Raw genomic sequence first — 20,792 nt, 5'->3', positions numbered from 1 at the left:
ATTAAACCTCCCAGACACATAATAGATGAAGGTTTCCTTCTGAACTGAGCTGCAGGACAGGAAGGAAACCACTTAGATGTCACCATGAGGTCCTAAGTGATTTTAAAACAGCTACATGGCTAAAACAGCTACATGTCAATGGCTGATGGGAGAAAACTGAGGATGGATCAACAACATTGTAGTGACTACAATAATGACCTAAATGACTGAGTGAAAAGACGAAGACAAATATACAGAATAAAATTATTCCAAAACATGCTTCTTGTATGCACTGAAGTAATATTTAAAAAAAGCAAAAGGAATACACTTTTGAGCCTAAATGCAAAGTAAAAATTGTCTGTCTTCGGTTGCAACACTCACTACTGAGTTCCAAACTGCCCCTGGAAGCAACGTCAGCACAAGAACTGTTCGCTGTGAGCTTCATGAAATGGTTTCCATGGCCGAGCAGCCGCACACAAGCCTAAGATCACCATGTGCAATGCCAAGTGTCGGCTGGAATGGTGTAAAGCCATTGGACTCTGGAGCAGTGGAAACGCGTTCTCTGGAGTGATGAATCATGCTTCACCATCTGGTAGTCCGAACGCCAGGAGAACACTACCTGTAAAGTTTGGTGGAGGAGGAATAATGGTCTGGGGCTGTTTTTCATGGTTCGGGCTAGGCCCCTTAGTTCCAGTGAAGGGAAATCTTAACGCTATAGCATACAATGACATTCTGGCAACAGTTTGGGGAAGGAACCTGATTCAGCATGATAATGCCCCATGTACAAAGCAAGGTCCATACATAAATGGTTTCCTCGAATGGCACCGGAGGAGATGGCTGCCATTTTATGGGCTCTTAACCAATTGTGCGTGTTTTTTCATGTTATTTGTAACTTATTTTGTACATAATGTTTCTGCCACTGTCTCTTAAGACCAAAAAGAGCTTCTGGATATCAGGACAGAATGACTCACCTAGTACTGGACGAAGATTTTTTCTATAACGAGTCGGACGCAAAGGATTTACTTCAGACACCCGACAAGGCCCACATCCCTGTCATTCGCAGGAGAAAGAGACGGAGATGTCGGGGTGCCTTGTAAGGATCCGACAGAGTGAGTAATCTGCCTCTACCATCAGTCCTATTAGCCAAAGTACAATCATTGGATAACAAAATAGACGAGCTATGATCACGAATATCTTACCAACGGGAATTAAAAACGAATATCTTATGTTTCACCAAGTTGTGGCTGAACGACGACGTGGAAAAAATACAGCTGGCGGGGTTTACACTGCATCGGCAGGATAGAAAAGCTGCCTCCGGTAAGACAAGGGGTGGCGGTCTGTTTTTTTTGTGTAAACAACAGCTGGTGCACGAAATCTAAAATGAAGGAAGTCTCGAGGTTTTGTTCGCCTGAGGTAGAGTATCTCATGATAAGCTGTAGACCAAACTATTTACCAAGATAGTTTTCATCTATATTTTTTGGAGCTGTCTATTTACCACCACAAACCGATGCTGGCACTAAGTCCGCACTCAATGAGCTGTATAAGGCCATAAGCAAACAGGAAAACGCTCATCCAGAGGCGGCGCTCCTAGTGGCCGGGGACTTTAATGCAGGGAAACTTAAATCAGTTTACCTCATTTTTACCAGCATGTTAAATGTGCAACCAGAGGAAAATAAACTCWAGACCACCTTTAATCCATACACAGACATGCACACAAAGCTCTCCCTCGCCCTCCATTTGGCAAATCTGACCATAATTCTATCCTATCCTGCTTACAAGCAAAAACTAAAGCAGGAAGCACCAGTGACTCGGTCAATAAAGAAGTGGTCAGATGATGCAGATGCCAAACTACAGGATTGTTTTGCTAGCAGAGACTGGAATATGTTTYGGGATTCTTCCGGTGCCATTGAGGAGTAAATCACATCAGTGACTGGCTTCATCAATAAGTGCATCAATGACGTCGTCCCCACAGTGAACGTACGTACATACCCCAACCAGAAGCCATGAATTACAGGGAACATCCGCACTGAGCTAAAGGGTAGAGCTGCCGGTTTCAAGAAGCGGGACTCTAACCCGGACGCTTTGCTCTCAGACAAACCATCAAACAGGCAAGCGCCAATACATGACTAAGATTGAACCGTACTACATGCTCGTCGGATGTGGCAGGGCTTGCAAACTATTACAGACTACAAAGGGAAGCCCAGCTGCAAGCTGCCCAGGGACACGAGCCTACCAGATGAGCTAAATTACTTCTATGCTCGCTTCGAGGTTCCGCACGACTGTGTGATCACGCTCTCCGTAGCTGATGTGAGTAAGTTSACCTTTAAACAGGTCAACATTCACAAGGCTGCTGGGCCAGACGGATTACCAGGACATGTACTCCGAGCATGCGCTGACCAACAGGCAAGTGTCTTCACTGACATTTTCAACCTCTCCCTGTCTGAGTCTGTACTACCAACATGTTTCAAGCAGACCACCTTGTGCCCAAGAACACTAAGGTAACCTGTCTAAATAACTATCGACCCGTAGCACTCACATCAGTAGACATGAAGTRCTTTGAAAGGCTGGTCATGGCTCACATCAACACCATTATCCCAGAAACTCTAGACCCACTCCAATTTGCATACCGCCCCGACAGATCCACAGATGATGCAATCTCTATTGCACTCCACACTGCCCTTTCCCACCTGGACAAAAGGAACACCGATGTGAGAAAGCTATTCATTGACTACAGCTCAGCCTTCAACACCAAAGCTCATCACAAAGTTAAGGACCCTGGGACTAAACACCTCCCTCTGCAGCTGGATCCTGGACTTCCTGACGGGCCTCCCCAGGTGGTAAGGGTAGGTAGCAACACATTTGCTCTTGAAGAGGGCATGACAAAGCCTATTCCCACTCAGGAGACTGAAAAGATTTGGCATGGGTCCTCAGATCCTCAAAAAGTTATACAGCCCCATCATCGAGAGCATACTGACTGGTTGCATCACCGCCTGGTATTGCAACTGCTTGGCCTCCAACCGCAAGGCACTACAGAGGGTAGTGCGTACGGCCCAGTACATCACTGGGTCCAAGCTTCCTGACATCCAGGACCTCTATACCAGGCGGTGTCAGAGGAAGGCCCTATACATTGTCAAAGACTCCAGCCAGCCTAGTCATAGACTGTTCTCTCTGCTACCGCACGGCAAGCGGTACCGGAGCGCCAAGTCTAGGTCCAAAAGGCTTCTTAACAGCTTTTACCCCCAAGCCATAAGACTCCTGAACAGCTAATCAAATGGCTACCCAGACTATTTGCATTGTCCCACATTACCTCGACTAACCTGTACCCCCGCACATTGACTCTGTACCGGTACCCCCTATATATAGCCTCGCTACTGTTATTTTACTGCTGCTCTTTAACTAGCTGTTATTTTTTATTATCACTTATTTTTCTTAACTTTATTGTTGGTTAAGGGGTTGTAAGTAAACATTTATTTCACTGTTGTATTCGGTGCATGTGATAAATAAAATTTGATTTGAGATCGGTGTGGAAGAAGTTGACTGGGCTGCACAGACCTCTGACCTCAACCCCATCGAACACCTTTGGAATKAATTGGAATGCCAACTGAGAGCCAGGCCTAATCGCCCAACATCAGTGCCCAACCTCACTAATACTCTTGTGGCTGAATGGAAGCAAGTCCCTGCAGCAATGTTCCAACATCTAGTGGAAAGCCTTCCCCGAAGAGTGGAGGCTGTTATAGCAGCAAAGGGGGACTTTCTCCCTGTTTGGGCGCATGAACCGCTAGCGGGACACCTACGACAACATCCGGTGAAATTGCAGAACGCGAAATTCAAAATACAAAAATCGTAACATTAAACATTCATGAAAATACAAGTGTCATACATCATTTAAAATCTTAACTTCTTGTTAATCCAACCGCGTTGTCAGATTTCAAAAAGGCTTTACGGCGAAATCATACCATGCGATTTATCTGAGGACAGCTCCCCACATCAAAATAMTTTTTCAACCAGCACAGGCGTCACAAAATCACAAATAGCAATTAAGTAAATCACTTACCTTTAAAGATCTTCCTCTGTTAGCAATCCCAAGGGTCCCAGCTACACAATGAATGGTTGTTTTGTTCGATAAAGTCCTTTATATCCAAAAAAGTCAGTTTAGTTGGCGCCAATGATCTCAGTAATCCACTCGTTCAACCGGTAAAGTTCATCCAAACAAGTCAAACGATGTTTCTAATTAATCCTCAGGTACTCTATCTAAATAGTATGTTCAATAGGGAAGATAAATAACAAAGAGTGCGCACCTCATTCACTCGCCAACAAGACTACTTTTCTAATGAGAGACACCTTGTAGTTTTTCCAACTACTTGCTCATTTCTCAAAAAACAAGCCTGTAACCCTTTCTAAAGACTGTAGTCTTTAGACTGTAGACTGTAGTCTAGTGGAAGCCATAGTAACTGCAATCTGGGTCCTATCTATTTGTATTTTCCATAGGCTAGCACTGAAATGGAACTGAATTTTTTTTATATTCAGGATGGATTTTCCTCTGATTTTTGCCTGCAATATCAGTTCTGTTATACTCACAGACATTATTGTAACAGTTGTAGAAACTTCAGAGTGTTTTCTATCCAATGCTACCAATTATATGCATATTCTAGCTTATGGGCCTGAGTAGCAGGCATTTTACTTTGGGCACGTGAGTCATCCGAAATTCCGAACAATAACCAGTCTCCCAAAGTTGTTTTAATGGGTAGAAGTCTGTCTATAATAAAGCGATGCTCTGCCTTCTGAACAACACTATCAACAAGTCAGGTCCTACAGGCCCTAGTTTTGTCCTTGACTACTGTTCAGTGTGGTCAGGTGCCACAAAAAAGGACTTAGGAAAATTGCAATTGGCTCAGAACAGGGCAGCACGGCTGGCCCTTGGATGTACACAGAGAGCTAATATTAATAATATGCATGTCAATCTCTCCTGGCTGAAAGTGGAGGAGAGATTGACTTCATCACTACTTTTATTTATGAGAGGTATTGACATGTTGAATGCACCGAGCTGTCGGTCTTAACTACTGGCACACAGCTCAGACACCCATGCATACCCCACAAGACATGCCACAAGAGGTCTCTTCACAGTCCCCAAGTCCAGAACAGACTATGGTAGGCACACAGTACTACATAGGGCCATGAGTACATGGAACTCTACTCCACATCAAGTACCTTGAGCAAGCAGTAAAATTTAATTCGATTTAAAAAACAGATTAAATAAAACACCTTATGGAACAGCGAGGACTTTGAAGCAACACAAACATTGGCACAGACACACTATACATACACATGGATTTAGTACTGTCGATTTTTTTTTTTTTTTTTACCTTTATTTAACTAGGCAAGTCAGTTAAGAACAAATTCTYATTTTCAATGACGGCCTATGAACCGTGGGTTCAGGGGCAGAACGACAGATTTTTACCTTGTCAGCTCGGGGATTCGATCTTGCAACCTTTCGGTTACTAATCCAACGCTCTAACCACTAGGCTACCTGCCACCCCAAAAGATAGATATGTGGTAGTGGTGGTGGAGTAGGGGCCTGAGGGCACACAGTGTGTTGTCAAATCTGTGAATGTATTGTAATGTTTTAAAATTGTATAAACTGCCTTAATTTTGCTGGACCCCAGGAAAAGTAGCTAATGGGGATCCATAATAAATACAAATGGCCATGATTTTGGAATGAGATGTTTGACAAGCAGGTGTCCACATACTTTTGGTAATGTAGTGAAATTAAACATTTTTGGAAGAGGAAGTATTTCACTCATATTGTAATTAATTATAAGTCATATTTCACAGAACTGTGTAAACACTGGACAGTGACTTTAAATGGGACAAATGGAGAGATATGAAAGGGGAGCTCATTAAGTGACCTATTGGGGCCACTGGAGAAAATGTTAGTGTATGACTGTACTGTAGCATAGGCCATCTGATGGTGTTCATTGATATCATCCATGAGGAATGTGGTTTTGTTCAAATGATTGCATGAATTCACAGCACATACCATAGTAGTAATGTATTACATGTACACTTGAATCTGCAAAGCTGTTTTTTTCTGTGCTCTGTTAGCAGGGTCAACAGTCAACCTAGATAGACAACTGCTTGCTGCCTGACTCCACAGGCAAGACTTACAGCTTGAGTGGTTGGTGTTAGAGGTCACACTCTGCATCAGCGTCATCAGCAACTAGAAAACAAATGAAGGTGAATGCACAGCGAAAAATATGAAAAAGATATATATTGGGAAAACAGCTCTCAAAGCCCAGAGAAATGGTTGCAAGCATCAGAAAAGAAGGTAAGAGTGGTGGTTTAACTTACAAATGCCATTGATATCATGTGAATCAATCTTATTCATTGGAGAACCCATTCCAAAAGATTTTGTCTCAATACTACCAAAATAATCAAAATGTCGTTTCAACTATACGACCATCTCACGGTACCATTTTCTCAGTCATTCTCAGTCATCAATATTCTATTTAAACTTTTAGACATATAACCTTCAAAACCTGGATGTATTATACAGTACCAGTCCAGGGTTTTTCAGAATTTTTACTATTTTCTACATTGTAGACTAATAGTGAAGACAAACTATGAAATAACACATATGGAATCATGTAGTAACCAAAAAAGTGTTAAACAAATCTAAATATACTTCAAATAGCCACCTTTTGCCTTGATGACAGCTTTGCACACTTGGCATTCTCTCAACCAGCTTCATGAGGTAGTCACCTGGAATGCATTTAAATGAACAGGTGTGCACGGTTAAAAGTTCATTTGTGGAATTTATTTCCTTAATGTGTTTGAGCCAATCAGTTGTGTTGTGACAAGGTAGGGGTGGTATACAGAAGATAGCCCTATTTGGTAAAAGACCAAGTCCATATTATGGCAAGAACAGCTCAAATTAGCAAAGAGAAACGACAGTCCAACATTACTTTAAGACATGGTCAGTCAATACAGAACATTTCTAGAACTTTGAACGTGCAGTCGCAAAAACCATCAAGCACTATGATGAAACTGGCTCTCTTGAGGACCGCCACAGGAAAGGAAGACCCAGAGTTACCTCTGCTTCAGAGGATAAGTTCATTAGAGTTAACTGCACCTCGGATTGCAGCCCAAATAACTGCTTCACAGAGTTCAAGTAACAGAGACACACCTCAACATCATCTGTTCAGAGGACACTGCGTGAATCAGGCCTCGAATTGTTGCAAAGAAACCACTACTAAAGGACACCAATAAGACGAAAGAGACTTGCTTGGGCCAAGAAACACGAGCTATGGACATTAGACCGGTGGAAAACTGTCCTTTGAGATTTTAGGTTCCAACCGCCGTGTCTTTGTGAGACGCAGAGTAGGTGAACGGATGATATCCGCATGTGTGGTTCCCACCGTGAAGCATGGAGGAGGAGGTGTGATGGTGCTTTGCTGGTGACTCTGTCAGTGATTTACTTAGAATTCAAGGCACACTTGACCAGCATGGCTACCACAGCATTATGCAGCGATACGCCATCCCATTTGTTTTCAACAGGACAATGACCCAACACACCTCCAGGCTGTGTAAGGGCTATTTGACCAAGAAGGAGAGCGATAGAGTGCTACATCAGATGACCTGGACTCCACAATCACCCGACCTAAACCCAATTTTCGATGTTTGGGATGAGTTGAACCGCGGAGTGACGGAAAAGCAGCCAACAAGTGCTCAACATATGTGGGAACTCCTTGAAGACTGTTGGAAAAGCATTCCAGGTGAATCTGATTGAGAGAATGCCAAGAGTGTGCAAACCTGTCATCAAGGCAAAGGGTGGCTACTTGGAAGAATTTCAATATAAAATATATTTTGATTTGTTTAACACTTTTCTTGGTTACTACATGATTCCATATGTGTTATTTCATAGTTTTGACGTCTTCACTATTATTCTACAATATAGAAAAAAAATCTGAAGAACCCTGGACTGGTATTGTATCATACATCAGGTTTTGAAGGTTATGTGTCTAAAAGGTTAGWTAAGGTTATATTATATGTCTAAAAGTTTAAATAGAATACTGATGACTGAGAATGACTGAGAAATTGGTACCGTGAGTAAGTGGCCTAGTGGTTAGAGCGTTGGACTAGTAACCGAAAGGTTGCAAGATTRAATCCCCGAGCTGACAAAGTAAAAAAAATCTGTCGTTCTGCCCCTGAACAAGGCAGTTAACCCACTGTTCCTGGGCCGTCATTGAAAATAAGAATTTGTTCTTAACTGACTTGCCTAGTTAAATAAAGGTAAAATAAATCAAATGTAAATAACCTTGTCAAACTGTTTCTGCACTAGCCAACCAGGCTGTGAGAAAGTCAAATGGTCCGTCCTCAGACTGTCATGACATGAGATCAGTGTGCCACTGGCAGCTTGATATTGAACCTCTACAGGGGTACTGTCTCGGAGTCAGAATCTATAGTGCCTTGCAAAAGTATTCAGACCCCTTGGATTTCTTCACATTTTATTGTGTTACAAAGTGGGATCAAAATTGATTGACCAAAAAAAAATACAATCTACACAAAATATGTCAAACAGCACGTTTTTWTWWTTTATTTTTTATATAAGATTAATACAAATGTAATAACTAAAATAAAGTTGTTGCATAAGTATTCAGCTCCCTGCGTCAATACACGTTAGAAACACCTTTGGCATTGATTACTGCTGTGAGTCTTCTTGGTTAAGTCTATATGAGCTTTGCACACCTGTATTGTGCAATTTTTGGCCATTTATTATTTTMAAAATTATTCATGCTCTGTCAAGATGTTGGGGAATATGGCTAGACAGCAATTTTCAGGTCTTACCATAGATTTTCAAGCAGATTTAAATCAAAACTGTAACTTGGCCACTCACGAACATTCACTGTCTTCTTGGTAAGTCTCCAGTGTAGATGTGTCCTTCTGAAAGGTGAATTCCTCTCCCAGTCTGGTGTAAAGCAGATCTTTCTCTATTTTGCCTGTGCTTAGCTCCATCCCGTTACTTTTTATCCTGATAAACTCTGCAATGTTTGCCGATGTTAAGCATGCCCATACCATGATGCAGCCACCACCATGCWTGAAAATAAGGAGGCAGTTACTCAGTGATGTGTCGTGTTTTTTCCCAAACGTAAGGCTTTGCAAGTAGACCAAAAACTGTATTACTTTCTTCTTYGTGTTTTGGAATAGTTTTATTCTGTATATTCGTATTCTTCTTTTCACTGTCATTTAGGTCATTATTGTGGAGTCACTACAATGTTGTTGATCAATCCATCAGYTTTCTCCCATCACAGCACATTCTGTAGCTGTTTTAAAAACACCAATGGCCTCATGGTAACATTCCTGAGCAGTTTCATTCCTGTCCTGCAGCTCAATTCAGAAGGAGYACTGTATCTTTGATGTGTCTGGGTGGTTTAATACATCATCCACAGCATAATTATTAACTTGACCATGCTTAAAGAAATATCCAATGTCTGATTTGTTATTGTTACCCATCTACGAATCACTGCCCTTCTTTACTTGACTGAGGGACCTTACAGATATTGTATGTATGGGAGACAGAGGTTTAGTCGTAAAAAAAAAAAACACACAAAGTGAGTCCATGTAACTTATTATGTGATTTGTTAAGCCACATTTTACTTGTGGCTTGCCTAAACAAAGGGACTGAATAATTAAGCAAACAACTATATTTACTTTGTAACACAATAAAATCCAAGGGGTCTGAATACTTTTGCAAGGCGCCGTATCAGTCTCCTCTAAATCCCCAGAGCAAACTGCTCCCTGTTCTTTGCTCCCTTTCCGACCTACTTTATTTCCAGCCTCTCTCTTTTTCTTTGTCTGTGTATGTCTTTCTCTCTCACACACACACACACAAGCACTCACGCACACATTCTCTCTATCATTTACCGAAGAAACACGTTTGCACGTTAGAAAAACTCTCCAGATACATTTTGTCAGTATTCTCCTGTATAATACAGTACTTTATAAGACCAAACTTATTCACCAACTGAGCAACCCCAGTCACATCCCTCTTCCCACAAACCCCTTATGGCATTGTATCTTGATAGAATCAGAATCTCTATCTGGTTTGCCAGTGATGTCACGCTGGAGACGTGTGTAATGGGACTCACCGTTACATTGTGAGCTGCCCTGGCTCCCTATAGCTATCAATGGAAAATCATTACCGCTCGAGCCTCCATCTATCAATACATACCCGYGGGCCTTCCTTGGCTGGGACTTTTCACACCATGCTGAATTAGATTTAATCTCCATTTCATACCTCTCTCTTTTGCTCTTATCTAAGTCTGACTGCGTTCCGGTTATGCAACAGTACTGTGAACAATTAGTACCTTTTGAGAATTGAGTCATTTTGTATCTTGAACACAATTCAGAAGAGTGTTGATATGTAGATGACATATTGTATATGCGTAGAAAATAAATCATATATTATTTTTCTAAATGACTGAAATGTTGTTTAGTTCATTCATATCTAATGTACGTTATGTCTAGTCATACACTTCAATTACCTCAAAGAATATTCAGCAGTTTGCACACAGCCTAAATTAAGACCTCATGATACCATGAGCTGTTTTGACCCTGTCTGTCTGCCCATCACTCTACTTCCCGTCTAGTTCTCTACATGAYCACAAGGATGATTTTCACAAGCGTCTGTCCTACACCACCCACAAACTAGAGATGGTGGAGTCTGAGTTCGACTCCACCCGTCAGTACCTGGAGACGGAACTCCGTCGAGCCCAGGAAGAGTTGGAGAAATTCACTGACAAACTACGCAGGTATGTCAGCCCTGTTACATGTCAGTTCCGTTACGCCATGTCAGTCCCGTTACGCCATCTTTATTCTCTTACCAGAGCTCCTGTGTCTAACAAAGCGCGACTATGCCATCTTTCACTTCAACCTAATGAGTCAATGGATTTACAAATCGACTAATTCAACTGAGTCTGCATTGGGAATAATCCAATGCAAGGTTCTACAACTATTGTCTATGATCCTATCCCTGCAGTAACATTGCCTGGCTACCCTTCCACATTGCTCTGGCCAACTGATTTTTCTTTTTCCAAGATTAGTCTGGATTTGTCTCCCTCCCCAACAATTTTTAGAATGCGAACACATTCTGACATTCTGATTGGTCCCAGAAACCGATTGGTTACTACATAAGGAAGTTATGAACTTTGATTGGTTAGATTTGTTAGAGACGATCCAATCGCTGATTAATTTGTTTTGTACAATGCTCCTCATTTTGAAGTCACACAAATGACTTCTAGGATGGCAGTTTCAGACTTAATGTATGTAGCGATCGATAGAGCAGCGGAATTAAATTCAGGGTGAGTTGTCTGGCAGGCAGGAACACACCTTGATTCAACTAATCAATGTCTTCAGTCCGGACCATAATTAGCTGAATCATCTGTGTTACTGCAGGGCAAGATGATCGAAAGCCAGTAATAATTCAAATGTAAGTAATTTACAACAGAAGTACATATGTAGCCTGTGGCTTTTCCTTTCACCAGAGACAAAGAAAAACGTATTTATTTAAATTTAGAGGTCACATTTTCTGACTTAAAATAATTGATATTGCCAATTAATAAGGTGAGACGGGAGAATTTGAACCTTTCACGAGTATCAATCCCGGATCCGGGAGCACCCCCACCCCCCACACACTGATTGCATAGCTAGCATAGCTTCAGAAGTAGATAGTAGCATCTAAATATCATTAAATCACAAGTCCAAGACACCAGATGAAAGATACAGATCTTGTGAATAAAGCCACCATTTCAGATTTTTAAAATGTTTTACAGGGAAGACAAAATATGTAAATCTATTAGCTAAACACGTTAGCAAAATACACCACTATTCTAACTCCATCAGTTTCTTACTCCTTCAGGTGCTATCACCAATTCGGCTCAACTAAGATATTGATATCCACTAACCAAGAAAAAACCTCTTCAGATGACAGTCTGATAACATATTCATGGTATAGGATAGTTTTTGTTAGAAAAAAGTGCATATTTCAGGTAGAAATCACAGTTTACAATTGCACCACCATCACAAATCGACTAGAATTACTAGATAGAGCAACGTGTATGACCAATTTACTCATCATAAAACATTTCATAAAAATAGACAAAGCATAGCAATGGAAAGACCCAGTTCTTGTGATTTCAGACCATATTTCAGATTTTCTAAGCGTTTTTCAGCGAAAACACAATAAATCGATAAGTTAGCATACCACATGAACAAACGTTACCAGAGCATCGATTCCAGCCAAAGAGCGCTATAACGTAATCACCGCCAAAATATATTAATTTTTTCACTAACCTTCTCAGAATTCTTCCGATGACACTCCTGTAACATCATTTTACAATATACATATACAGTTTGTTCGAAAAGGTGCATATTTAGCCATACAAAACCGTGGTTACACAATAAAAATACTAGGAAATCAAGCCTCAATATGTCTGACGTCATCTATCAGAGTGATCTAGTTTAATTGAAAGCTAATCATATACTTGACTAAAAAATACAGGGTTGACAGCAATCGAAAGACAAATTAGTTCTTAATGCAACCGCGGATTTACATTTTTAAAATTATCCTTACTTTTCAATACAGGGTTGGCCAAGTGAAGCTATACCAAACAAAATGGCGAAATATGCGTTTAAAATATTTCGACAGAAACACGATTTATCATATTAAATATTGCTTACTTTGAGCTGTTCTTCCATCATATTCTTGGGCAATGTATCCTTTCTATGTTATAAACGTCTTTGGTCGATAGATGTCCTCTGTCCTCCGAAATATCCACTAACGATCGAACGGGACTCCAAAACGTGTCCAAAGTTTCAGAGTGCACAACAAAGAAATTCCTCAAAATCGCACTAAACGGATATAAATTGCTATAAAACGGTTAAATTAACTACCTTATGATGTTTCTAAGTCCTATATCGAATTAAATTACAGACGGATAAATTTCAAGTTGATAACCGAGCCTGTGAAAATGGCGTCCGGAGGTCCCTTCCTGCGTAAGGGCGAGCGTCGAAAGGGGGGCTACTCTCACTCCTTGGTCTTTTATAACCTCTGAGAGCTACCTAGAAGGCCCATTCCACTTCTCATTGGTACTTGACATCCAGGGAAGGCGGGTGCAGTTCGTGTCGTTCCATAGGATAGACAGAGACCTTAAAAACTGATCTGAAACCAGAGCTTCGCTCTCAGACCTTTCACTGTCTGTCATGGATTTCGCTGTAGGAAAGAGTTCTGGGTCACCCACAGACATAATTTCAACGTTGTATGAAACTAGAAAGTTTTTCCTATCCAATAGAATTAATAATATGCATATTGTACGAGCAAGAATTGAGTACTAGGCAGTTTAATTTGGAGACGACAAAATGCTAATTCGGAAACAGCACCCCCTGTAGTCGCAAGAAGTTAACACATTTTGGAGTTGTTTTAAAAATCACATGTACTTTAACTCTGTGATGTAGAGATTTCAAAATGTACATTTGTCTGCTAACTAATAGTAACATTCAGAGAACCGTGCTAAATGTGGCTTTTTCACAATTCTGCCTCAAGTCTGAAAAAATCCCGATGTTACAATTAACCCCAATAGCAGGGTTAGTTGAAACAGTATATGGGACAATGTCTTTAATAGTACAAATGAGTAGTAATTCAACAATGTTAAGATTTGACACTGATATTTGTATGAAAATACACTAAATTGACACAAATATTTTTATTTGATATTTTAGGCATGCTATATTTAAATATTATATTTTGTATTAGCGTTCAACATAATTTTTTCTAAGGTGTAATCTTAGTTGCACTGCCAACATACACTGCTCAAAAAAATAAAGTGAACACTTAAACAACACAATGTAACTCCAAGTCAATCACACTTCTGTGAAATCAAACTGTCCACTTAGGAAGCAACACTGATTGACAATAAATTTCACATGCTGTTGTGCAAATGGAATAGACAACAGATGGAAATTATAGGCAATTAGCAAGACACCCCCAATAAAGGAGTGGTTCTGCAGGTGGTGACCACAGACCACTTCTCAGTTCCTATGCTCCTGGCTGATGTTTTGGTCACTTTTGAATGCTGGCGGTGCTTTCACTCTAGTGGTAGCATGAGACGGAGTCTACAACCCACACAAGTGGCTCAGGTTGTGCAGCTCATCCAGGATGGCACATCAATGCGAGCTGTGGCAAGAAGGTTTGCTGTGTCTGTCAGCGTAGTGTCCAGAGCATGGAGGCGCTACCAGGAGACAGCCAGTACATCAGGAGACGTGGAGGAGGCCGTAGAGGGCAACAACCCAGCAGCAGGACCGCTACCTCCGCCTTTGTGCAATGAGGAGCACTGCCAGAGCCCTGCAAAATGACCTCCAGCAGGCCACAAATGTGCATGTGTCTGCTCAAACGTCAGAAACAGACTCCATGAGGGTGGTATGAGGGCCCGACGTCCACAGGGGGGTTGTGCTTACAGCCCAACACCGTGCAGGACGTGGCTTGCAGGACAGTTGGCAAATTCACCACTGGGCCCTGTGCTCTTCACAGATGAAAGCAGGTTCACACGCACATGTGACAGACGTGACAGAGTCTGGAGATGCCGTGGAGAACATTCTGCTGCTGCAACATCCTCCAGCATGACCGGTTTGGCGGTGGGTCAGTCATGGTGTGGGGTGGCATTTCTTTGGGGGGCCGCACAGCCCTCCATGTGCTCGCCAGAGTAGCCTGACTGCCATTAGGTAACGAGATGAGATCCTCAGACCCCTTGTGAGACCATATGCTGGTGCGGTTGGCCCTGGTTCTTTCTAATGCAAGACAATGCTAGACCTCATGTGGCTGGAGTTGTGCAGCAGTTCCTGCAAGAGGAAGGCATTGATGCTATGGACTGGCCCGCCCGTTCCCCAGACCAGAATCCAATTGAGAACATCTGGGACAACATGTCTCACTCTATCCACCAACCGCCACGTTGCACCACAGACTGTCCAGGAGTTGGCGGATGCTTTAGTCCAGGTCTGGGAGGAGATCCCTCAGGAGACCATCCGCCACCTCATCAGGAGCATGCCCAGGCGTTGTAGGGAGGGTCATACAGGCACGTGGAGGCCACACACACTACTGAGCCTCATTTTGGAACTTGTTTTAAGGACATTACATCAAAGTTGGATCAGCCTGTAGTGTGGTTTTCCACTTTAATTTTGAGTGTGACTCCAAATCCAGACCTCCATGGGTTGATAAATTTGATTTCCATTGATCATTTTTGTGTGATTTTGTAGTCAGCACATTCAACTATGTAAAGAAAAAACTATTTAATAAGAATATTTCATTCATTCAGATCTAGGATGTGTTATTTTAGTGTTCCCTTTATTTTTTGAGCAGTGTATATTATTGTCATGAACTATATTCATCAAAATACCTTATCTTACTGATAACAAGTATATACTGTATGTTAGATATATGGAGAAATTTCCACAGATCAATAATCACTTGATTCATGAATTTCAAAATCTTCATAGGCATGTTTGTAAAGACACTAACCAAGCATCGGCTCATTGAATAACACCTTTCTAAGTGGCTTCTAATTGGAGTTGTTTATTCTGTAACCCGTGTTACAATTGTCCCCGGTCTCTCCCTGCAATACCAAATGTTTTTTGGCCTACAATTTAACTTGACAGGAAACAAAGAAAAATATATTTAAAAAATATAKAACTGAAATATAACCTCCAAATCCACTTCTAAAGCACCGTCTTCTTATATAACAAACATTTTTTACAATGAATCTCCAAATGCTTGTATCCAAACCCCCATGAGACCGGGGCCAGTGATAATAACATGCAGCAAGTACTGTGTGCTGAAAGAGATAGTAGCCTAATGCTGATAATGATTTAACTAATGGAAGGTGAAAGAACAGCTTATTTCATTAAGCCCACTAATGTTTTGGAAGCCGACCAGACAGTGTTTTGTGCAAACAACACACTCGAAAACACACCTGGACCAGTGGAAACACACCTCGACCAGCGCTGAAATGTTGCCAAAATCCTCAGCTCATTCATAAGTCCTATGGGTTTGATTCTGCATTTTCCATCACTCTTTTCTCTGCTTTCATCACGAAATGTGTTTTTCCATGCTTCAAGTGTGAGGATTCACATCTAAAAAGTATTACTGTACAGTAAATCAGATATATCCATTGAATGATCTTGAAATTCAAATAACTGTTTTGGATTTTCATATTCATCATCTTGAATTAAAGTCAATGAATTATTGGTTTTGAAAGCATGTTCATACTCAAGACTATGTTTCATCAATGTGTACTCTTTCCTGTCCTGCAGGATCCAGAGCAGTTATGCAGCTCAACAGAGGATCAATCAAGACCTGGAGGACAAGGTGCACAGGACAGTAAGACACCTGATCAGCCATACACTCTGCTGACACCCACTCCAATACCACACAATGTTCTCACTTTTGACACTTCGATTGGTTCCGCCAGTTAAGCTCAATTAAGCAGAACTGAAGTAACATCATCCTTCACATTTGACTCCACTGAGCTGAAGTGCAGTGAAATGACCTAAAAACAACTCTATTGTTCCTGGCAGTTTGTTGCAAGACTCCAACAGCATTGTGTCTGCCTCTGATAGTCTATACTGGTGTCAACGAAGAAACTCAGAAACAGCATCTCACCTCAGGTCTCCTGGAATCTTCCGAGACCTGCGAGAAGACCATTTGAATTGGCAACATTTCAACCTTAAATGGCATTCCGACCTTCATTACTCTGTGTTACAGTACATCACCTAGTGTGCCCATAAAGTGCTTAAGGGACATTACTCTGTCCCTTAAGCACTTCTTCACTCCTAAGAGTCTCCACCTCTTCACAGTTGTGGCGCAGGGGCATTACCAAGATGTTGGTATTGACATTACAGGGATAGATTTGCTGTCTCCTAATGCTCCCTGTAAGTACCTCAGCTCTCACTTTGTTCTCATAAATAATGTAGGAGATGGATGGAGGTTTGCTCTACRCTCCCCACCGGCCACTCCGGTGGTACCCTAAGGGGCCCCTGGTGAATRCAGCATCTAAGGAATAAGCTCTATTTAAGGCAGCCTCGCATGCAGCTCTCTTTAAGGCAGCCTGGCATGCAGCTCCATGCGCCACACTCCAGTGAATTGAGAAATCATGTTTACTTCCCCTGCAACCATTCCAATTAGCTTTCGATTCCGTTTGAAAAACACACAAGTCGATGTCTTGATATAGTTACACCTTCCGCCGTGCACCTTATGTTGCATTTACAATGGAGTTATTTCAATATTTCATATCCTTTAGATAAAAAGGCTTTAGAATATTAATGTTGCTGATAAGGCTGACCTGTTGGTCAGGGTCTGGCGTCAGTGCATGAAAGGGAAACCCCCCAGCTCTGTTTCACTAAGCAACACATAGAGCGTCACACAAGTACGTATGCATGCACGCTCGCATCACACACACACCCTTGTCTCTCATGGAGAGACGACATAACATAAAATGGTAGCGTCACATCTGTCGAAAGACTGCTGAATGCAACGACTAACGAGCAACCGTAGTTCTGGTGCTTTGGTTTCCCGTCACTGGTTATTTTGACTTATCAGGATTGGGTGAAGATGGTCCTTAACGTGGGGGGGCGGGGATTTCAAGCAATGATTTCAAGCAGAACGTTATTGGAAGTGGTGGGGCTTTGTCTGAGATCTTCCGTTTAGGGGGGCGGGGGGTTGAAACTTTGTTAGTCTCGTTAGTATATTTTCCTTATACATCTCCCACCAGAACCTAATCGAGCATCTGACACAATCTCACGCACACACACATGGCTCTGAGGCACCTTGGCCCCTGTAATTGGAGCTTGGACAGATTGGCTCTAGGAGTGAGTGAGTGTGTGTGTTTGTTTGAAGAAGTGTGCGACAGACTGCTAAGAGGCTTACCAGCTTTGTTTTGTAAAATACAGCCAATATAACATAGGCCAAGCAGTAAAAATAATAACAAGAACAGCTATCATGAAAATATTAAATGGGAATGAGAATGGGTATATTGATTATTCCATACGCCTCCTGAATTGAGGTGGAGCTGTCTCTCTTGGTGATCGGCTATGTGGTCTGTGGTTTGAGATCTTAGATGAGAACTCCAGTATAATTGATCCGAACATGCGGTCTCCCTTGGTGAGAGGCCCCGTCGCACCTCTCTAAAAGCAATTACATGATCAGAGACGGAGCGCAATCCATGTCCAAAGTGATGGAACCTGCCGCAGAACCTTGTTAGAAAACTACTACAACCTCTTTGTCTGGGCATATCTCTCCCAATCTCCCCCGACAAGAGCCTCCCTTACCATTCGTTCCTCCTTCAGACCCCAAAGACACTGTCATTACTGTTCAAGATGAGTCCATGGTCAGGCCTCAGGTCCATATTTAAGACGTACTGTATGACTGTATCATGATTAAAAATTGATTTTTAATCTCATCAAAACAGAAGTTTGAGTCAATGGCTGATTCTCCGTGGCCATTTTAATAGAATATGACTGTGTGAAATTAATTTATTTTCCCAACCACCTCTTCTTAGATGATTGCCTCAAGCAAGAGATTGTGGTGATAACACTGTTCATACAACATTGTCCCTAGATATGCCTATTTGTGGGCTACATGTTTTGTAGGCCTATTATATCCATTGGTGCTGAGGTATAAGAAAATCAATAGCCTATCTATTACATGTCGTTATATGACAAATTTTGAACATTGATCCAGGCAAAGTACTGTATATTATTTACACCAGTTCTACAGTATTTGTGTATTATTCGCTGCTTCTTCACCCATCGCTCTTTAACACGTCTGAGTAATCAGAATTGCATTGTCACAAAAGACAACAGCCCCCAAAAAATGTATCCCGAATCATATTCTGTCACACACTTCAACTGTATTCCAGTCATGTGATTTTTTGTTGTTGTTGAAGTGGTTGGCTTTTCAAAGGAATTAGCTTCCTTGGACCTTGGTGTAACTAATCACCATTCATGACAGGAAGTAGTACAGGATTGCTTCAGAAGCATGCCTCATTGTGATTGCCATTCCTTTTGATGTCTCGAAATGGCATTTTAAGGGCAAAATATTTCTCGAGCATGAAATGGTCTTAGACACTCGGTGACAAAGAGGTTCAATCAAATCATGCAATTAAAAAGTTCTGGAGGAGAAACTACGGGGAAGGTCATTAGAAAAAAACTACAAACCAAACGATGAAAACAACCAAGTGGGAGGATTTCCAAAAGGTTTTCTATTATTTTGCATAGGGACAAGAGTTGTTTCAGACCATGTTACCCAACTAGGGCCCAGAGTGTAACCTGGTCAGGTCACATGGTCAGTGAAAAAAACCTATTTTTTTTTTTTTTAAATTGAGTCGTACCTGGACCCTGGCTGTGGCGACTCCAGTGTTGACAGAGCTGTGGAGCTGTCTGCCTGGTCAGTGCTGAAAAGCCATTTGGGCGAAGGCCAAAGGAAAGGGCGCTCTCCAGGGTGCTGAACTAGTACTGCCCAGCCAGCAGCACACTGAACCATATTAAATATCATTAACTATGTCTAACACTTTTCTAGCTCTACGTAGAACAAAATAGTATTTCGTTAAAGACCATTTTGAACTTAACTATGTCTAACACTTTTCTAGCTCTACGTAGAACAAAATAGTATTTCGTTAAAGACCATTTTGAACTGTATATGGGTTAGTAGAATACAAGGCCCTCAGAACAAATGTGTACTCTAATGACTACTTTAATTAGCCCATCAGAATAGAGTGGAAAGCTTAATGAAGCCTTGGTTCTATGAGGAAGGGTTAGCTTGCCTCCTCATGACACCAGTGAACAAGGTAATTAGTGGGGCTGAGGCCCCTGGAGTGGTTGTTGTTTTTGTTAGTGTTGTTGTTGTCCAAAGCCACCACGCACGATCTGGGGGCGAAATAGATAATGAATGATTCACATACAGTATGGCACCTGGAGGGTAATATTGCCCTTGTGATCAAGGAGATGTTTGTGTGTGTGTGTGCTTGCACACAAGCAGGGGTGTGTGTGCCTTTCAAGATCCCGGCTAAGCAGGCAGCTCCCGGCCCTACTGGCACTGCAGTGAGCGTCTAATTAGAGTTCTCATCAGGGTGTGCTGCCTTTCTGCCGTGCTCACCAGCGTGCCAGAAGAGCCTGTTTTCTGATTCGTACATTTCTCAATGTGCTATTCGCAGTGCACTCATTAGTCAATGCTCTTCAATGAAAAGTGCAAATTACACCCAGGCGATAGGCATCACAGAACATACAGCTCACCAAATTGGGTTATTGTTGCCACCGTTCAGCTTTTTTTTGTTTACCAAGCTTCTTCAAATCAAATTTATTTATAAAGCCCTTCTTACATCAGCTGATATCTCAAAGTGCTGTACAGAAACCCGGCCTAAAACCCCAAACAGCAAGCAATGCAGGTGTAGAAGCACGGTGGCTAGGAAAAACTCACTAGAAAGGCCAGAACCTAGGAAGAAACCTAGTGAGGAACCAGGCTATGAGGGGTGGCCAGTCCTCTTCTGGCTGTGCCGGGTGGAGATTATAACAGAACATGGCCAAGATGTTCAAATGTTCATAGATGACCAGCAGGGTGAAATAATAATAATCACAGTGGTTGTCAAGGGTGCAACAGTTAGTGAGTTTGGTACACATCCGGTGTATAGAGAAACGTTTATTATGGTCTTGCTAGTTTTCTCAGCATTTGACGTACCCAACATGCATTACCCCTTATCCATTAGCCAGGCTTGTCA

The 20,792-nt window shown here is 41.8% G+C and overlaps 1 protein-coding gene across 1 annotated transcript in view; it reads left to right on the top strand.

Moving 5' to 3' along the window:
- The first annotated feature begins 2,136 nt into the window (after positions 1 to 2,136).
- LOC112080435 (brain-enriched guanylate kinase-associated protein-like) overlaps positions 2,137 to 20,792 on the top strand; it is a 35,595-nt gene continuing 16,939 nt past the window's right edge. The window contains exons 1-3 of the mRNA XM_070442581.1: positions 2,137 to 2,290; positions 10,580 to 10,787; positions 16,336 to 16,402. Coding sequence (XP_070298682.1) covers positions 2,137 to 2,290; positions 10,580 to 10,787; positions 16,336 to 16,402 — 429 coding nt within the window. The remainder of the gene's footprint in view (positions 2,291 to 10,579; positions 10,788 to 16,335; positions 16,403 to 20,792) is intronic.

This window comes from Salvelinus sp. IW2-2015, unplaced genomic scaffold, assembly GCF_002910315.2.
Source record: "Salvelinus sp. IW2-2015 unplaced genomic scaffold, ASM291031v2 Un_scaffold16326, whole genome shotgun sequence".
Lineage (NCBI taxonomy): Eukaryota > Metazoa > Chordata > Actinopteri > Salmoniformes > Salmonidae > Salvelinus > Salvelinus sp. IW2-2015.
This window is presented reverse-complemented; position numbering and strand designations above follow the sequence as displayed.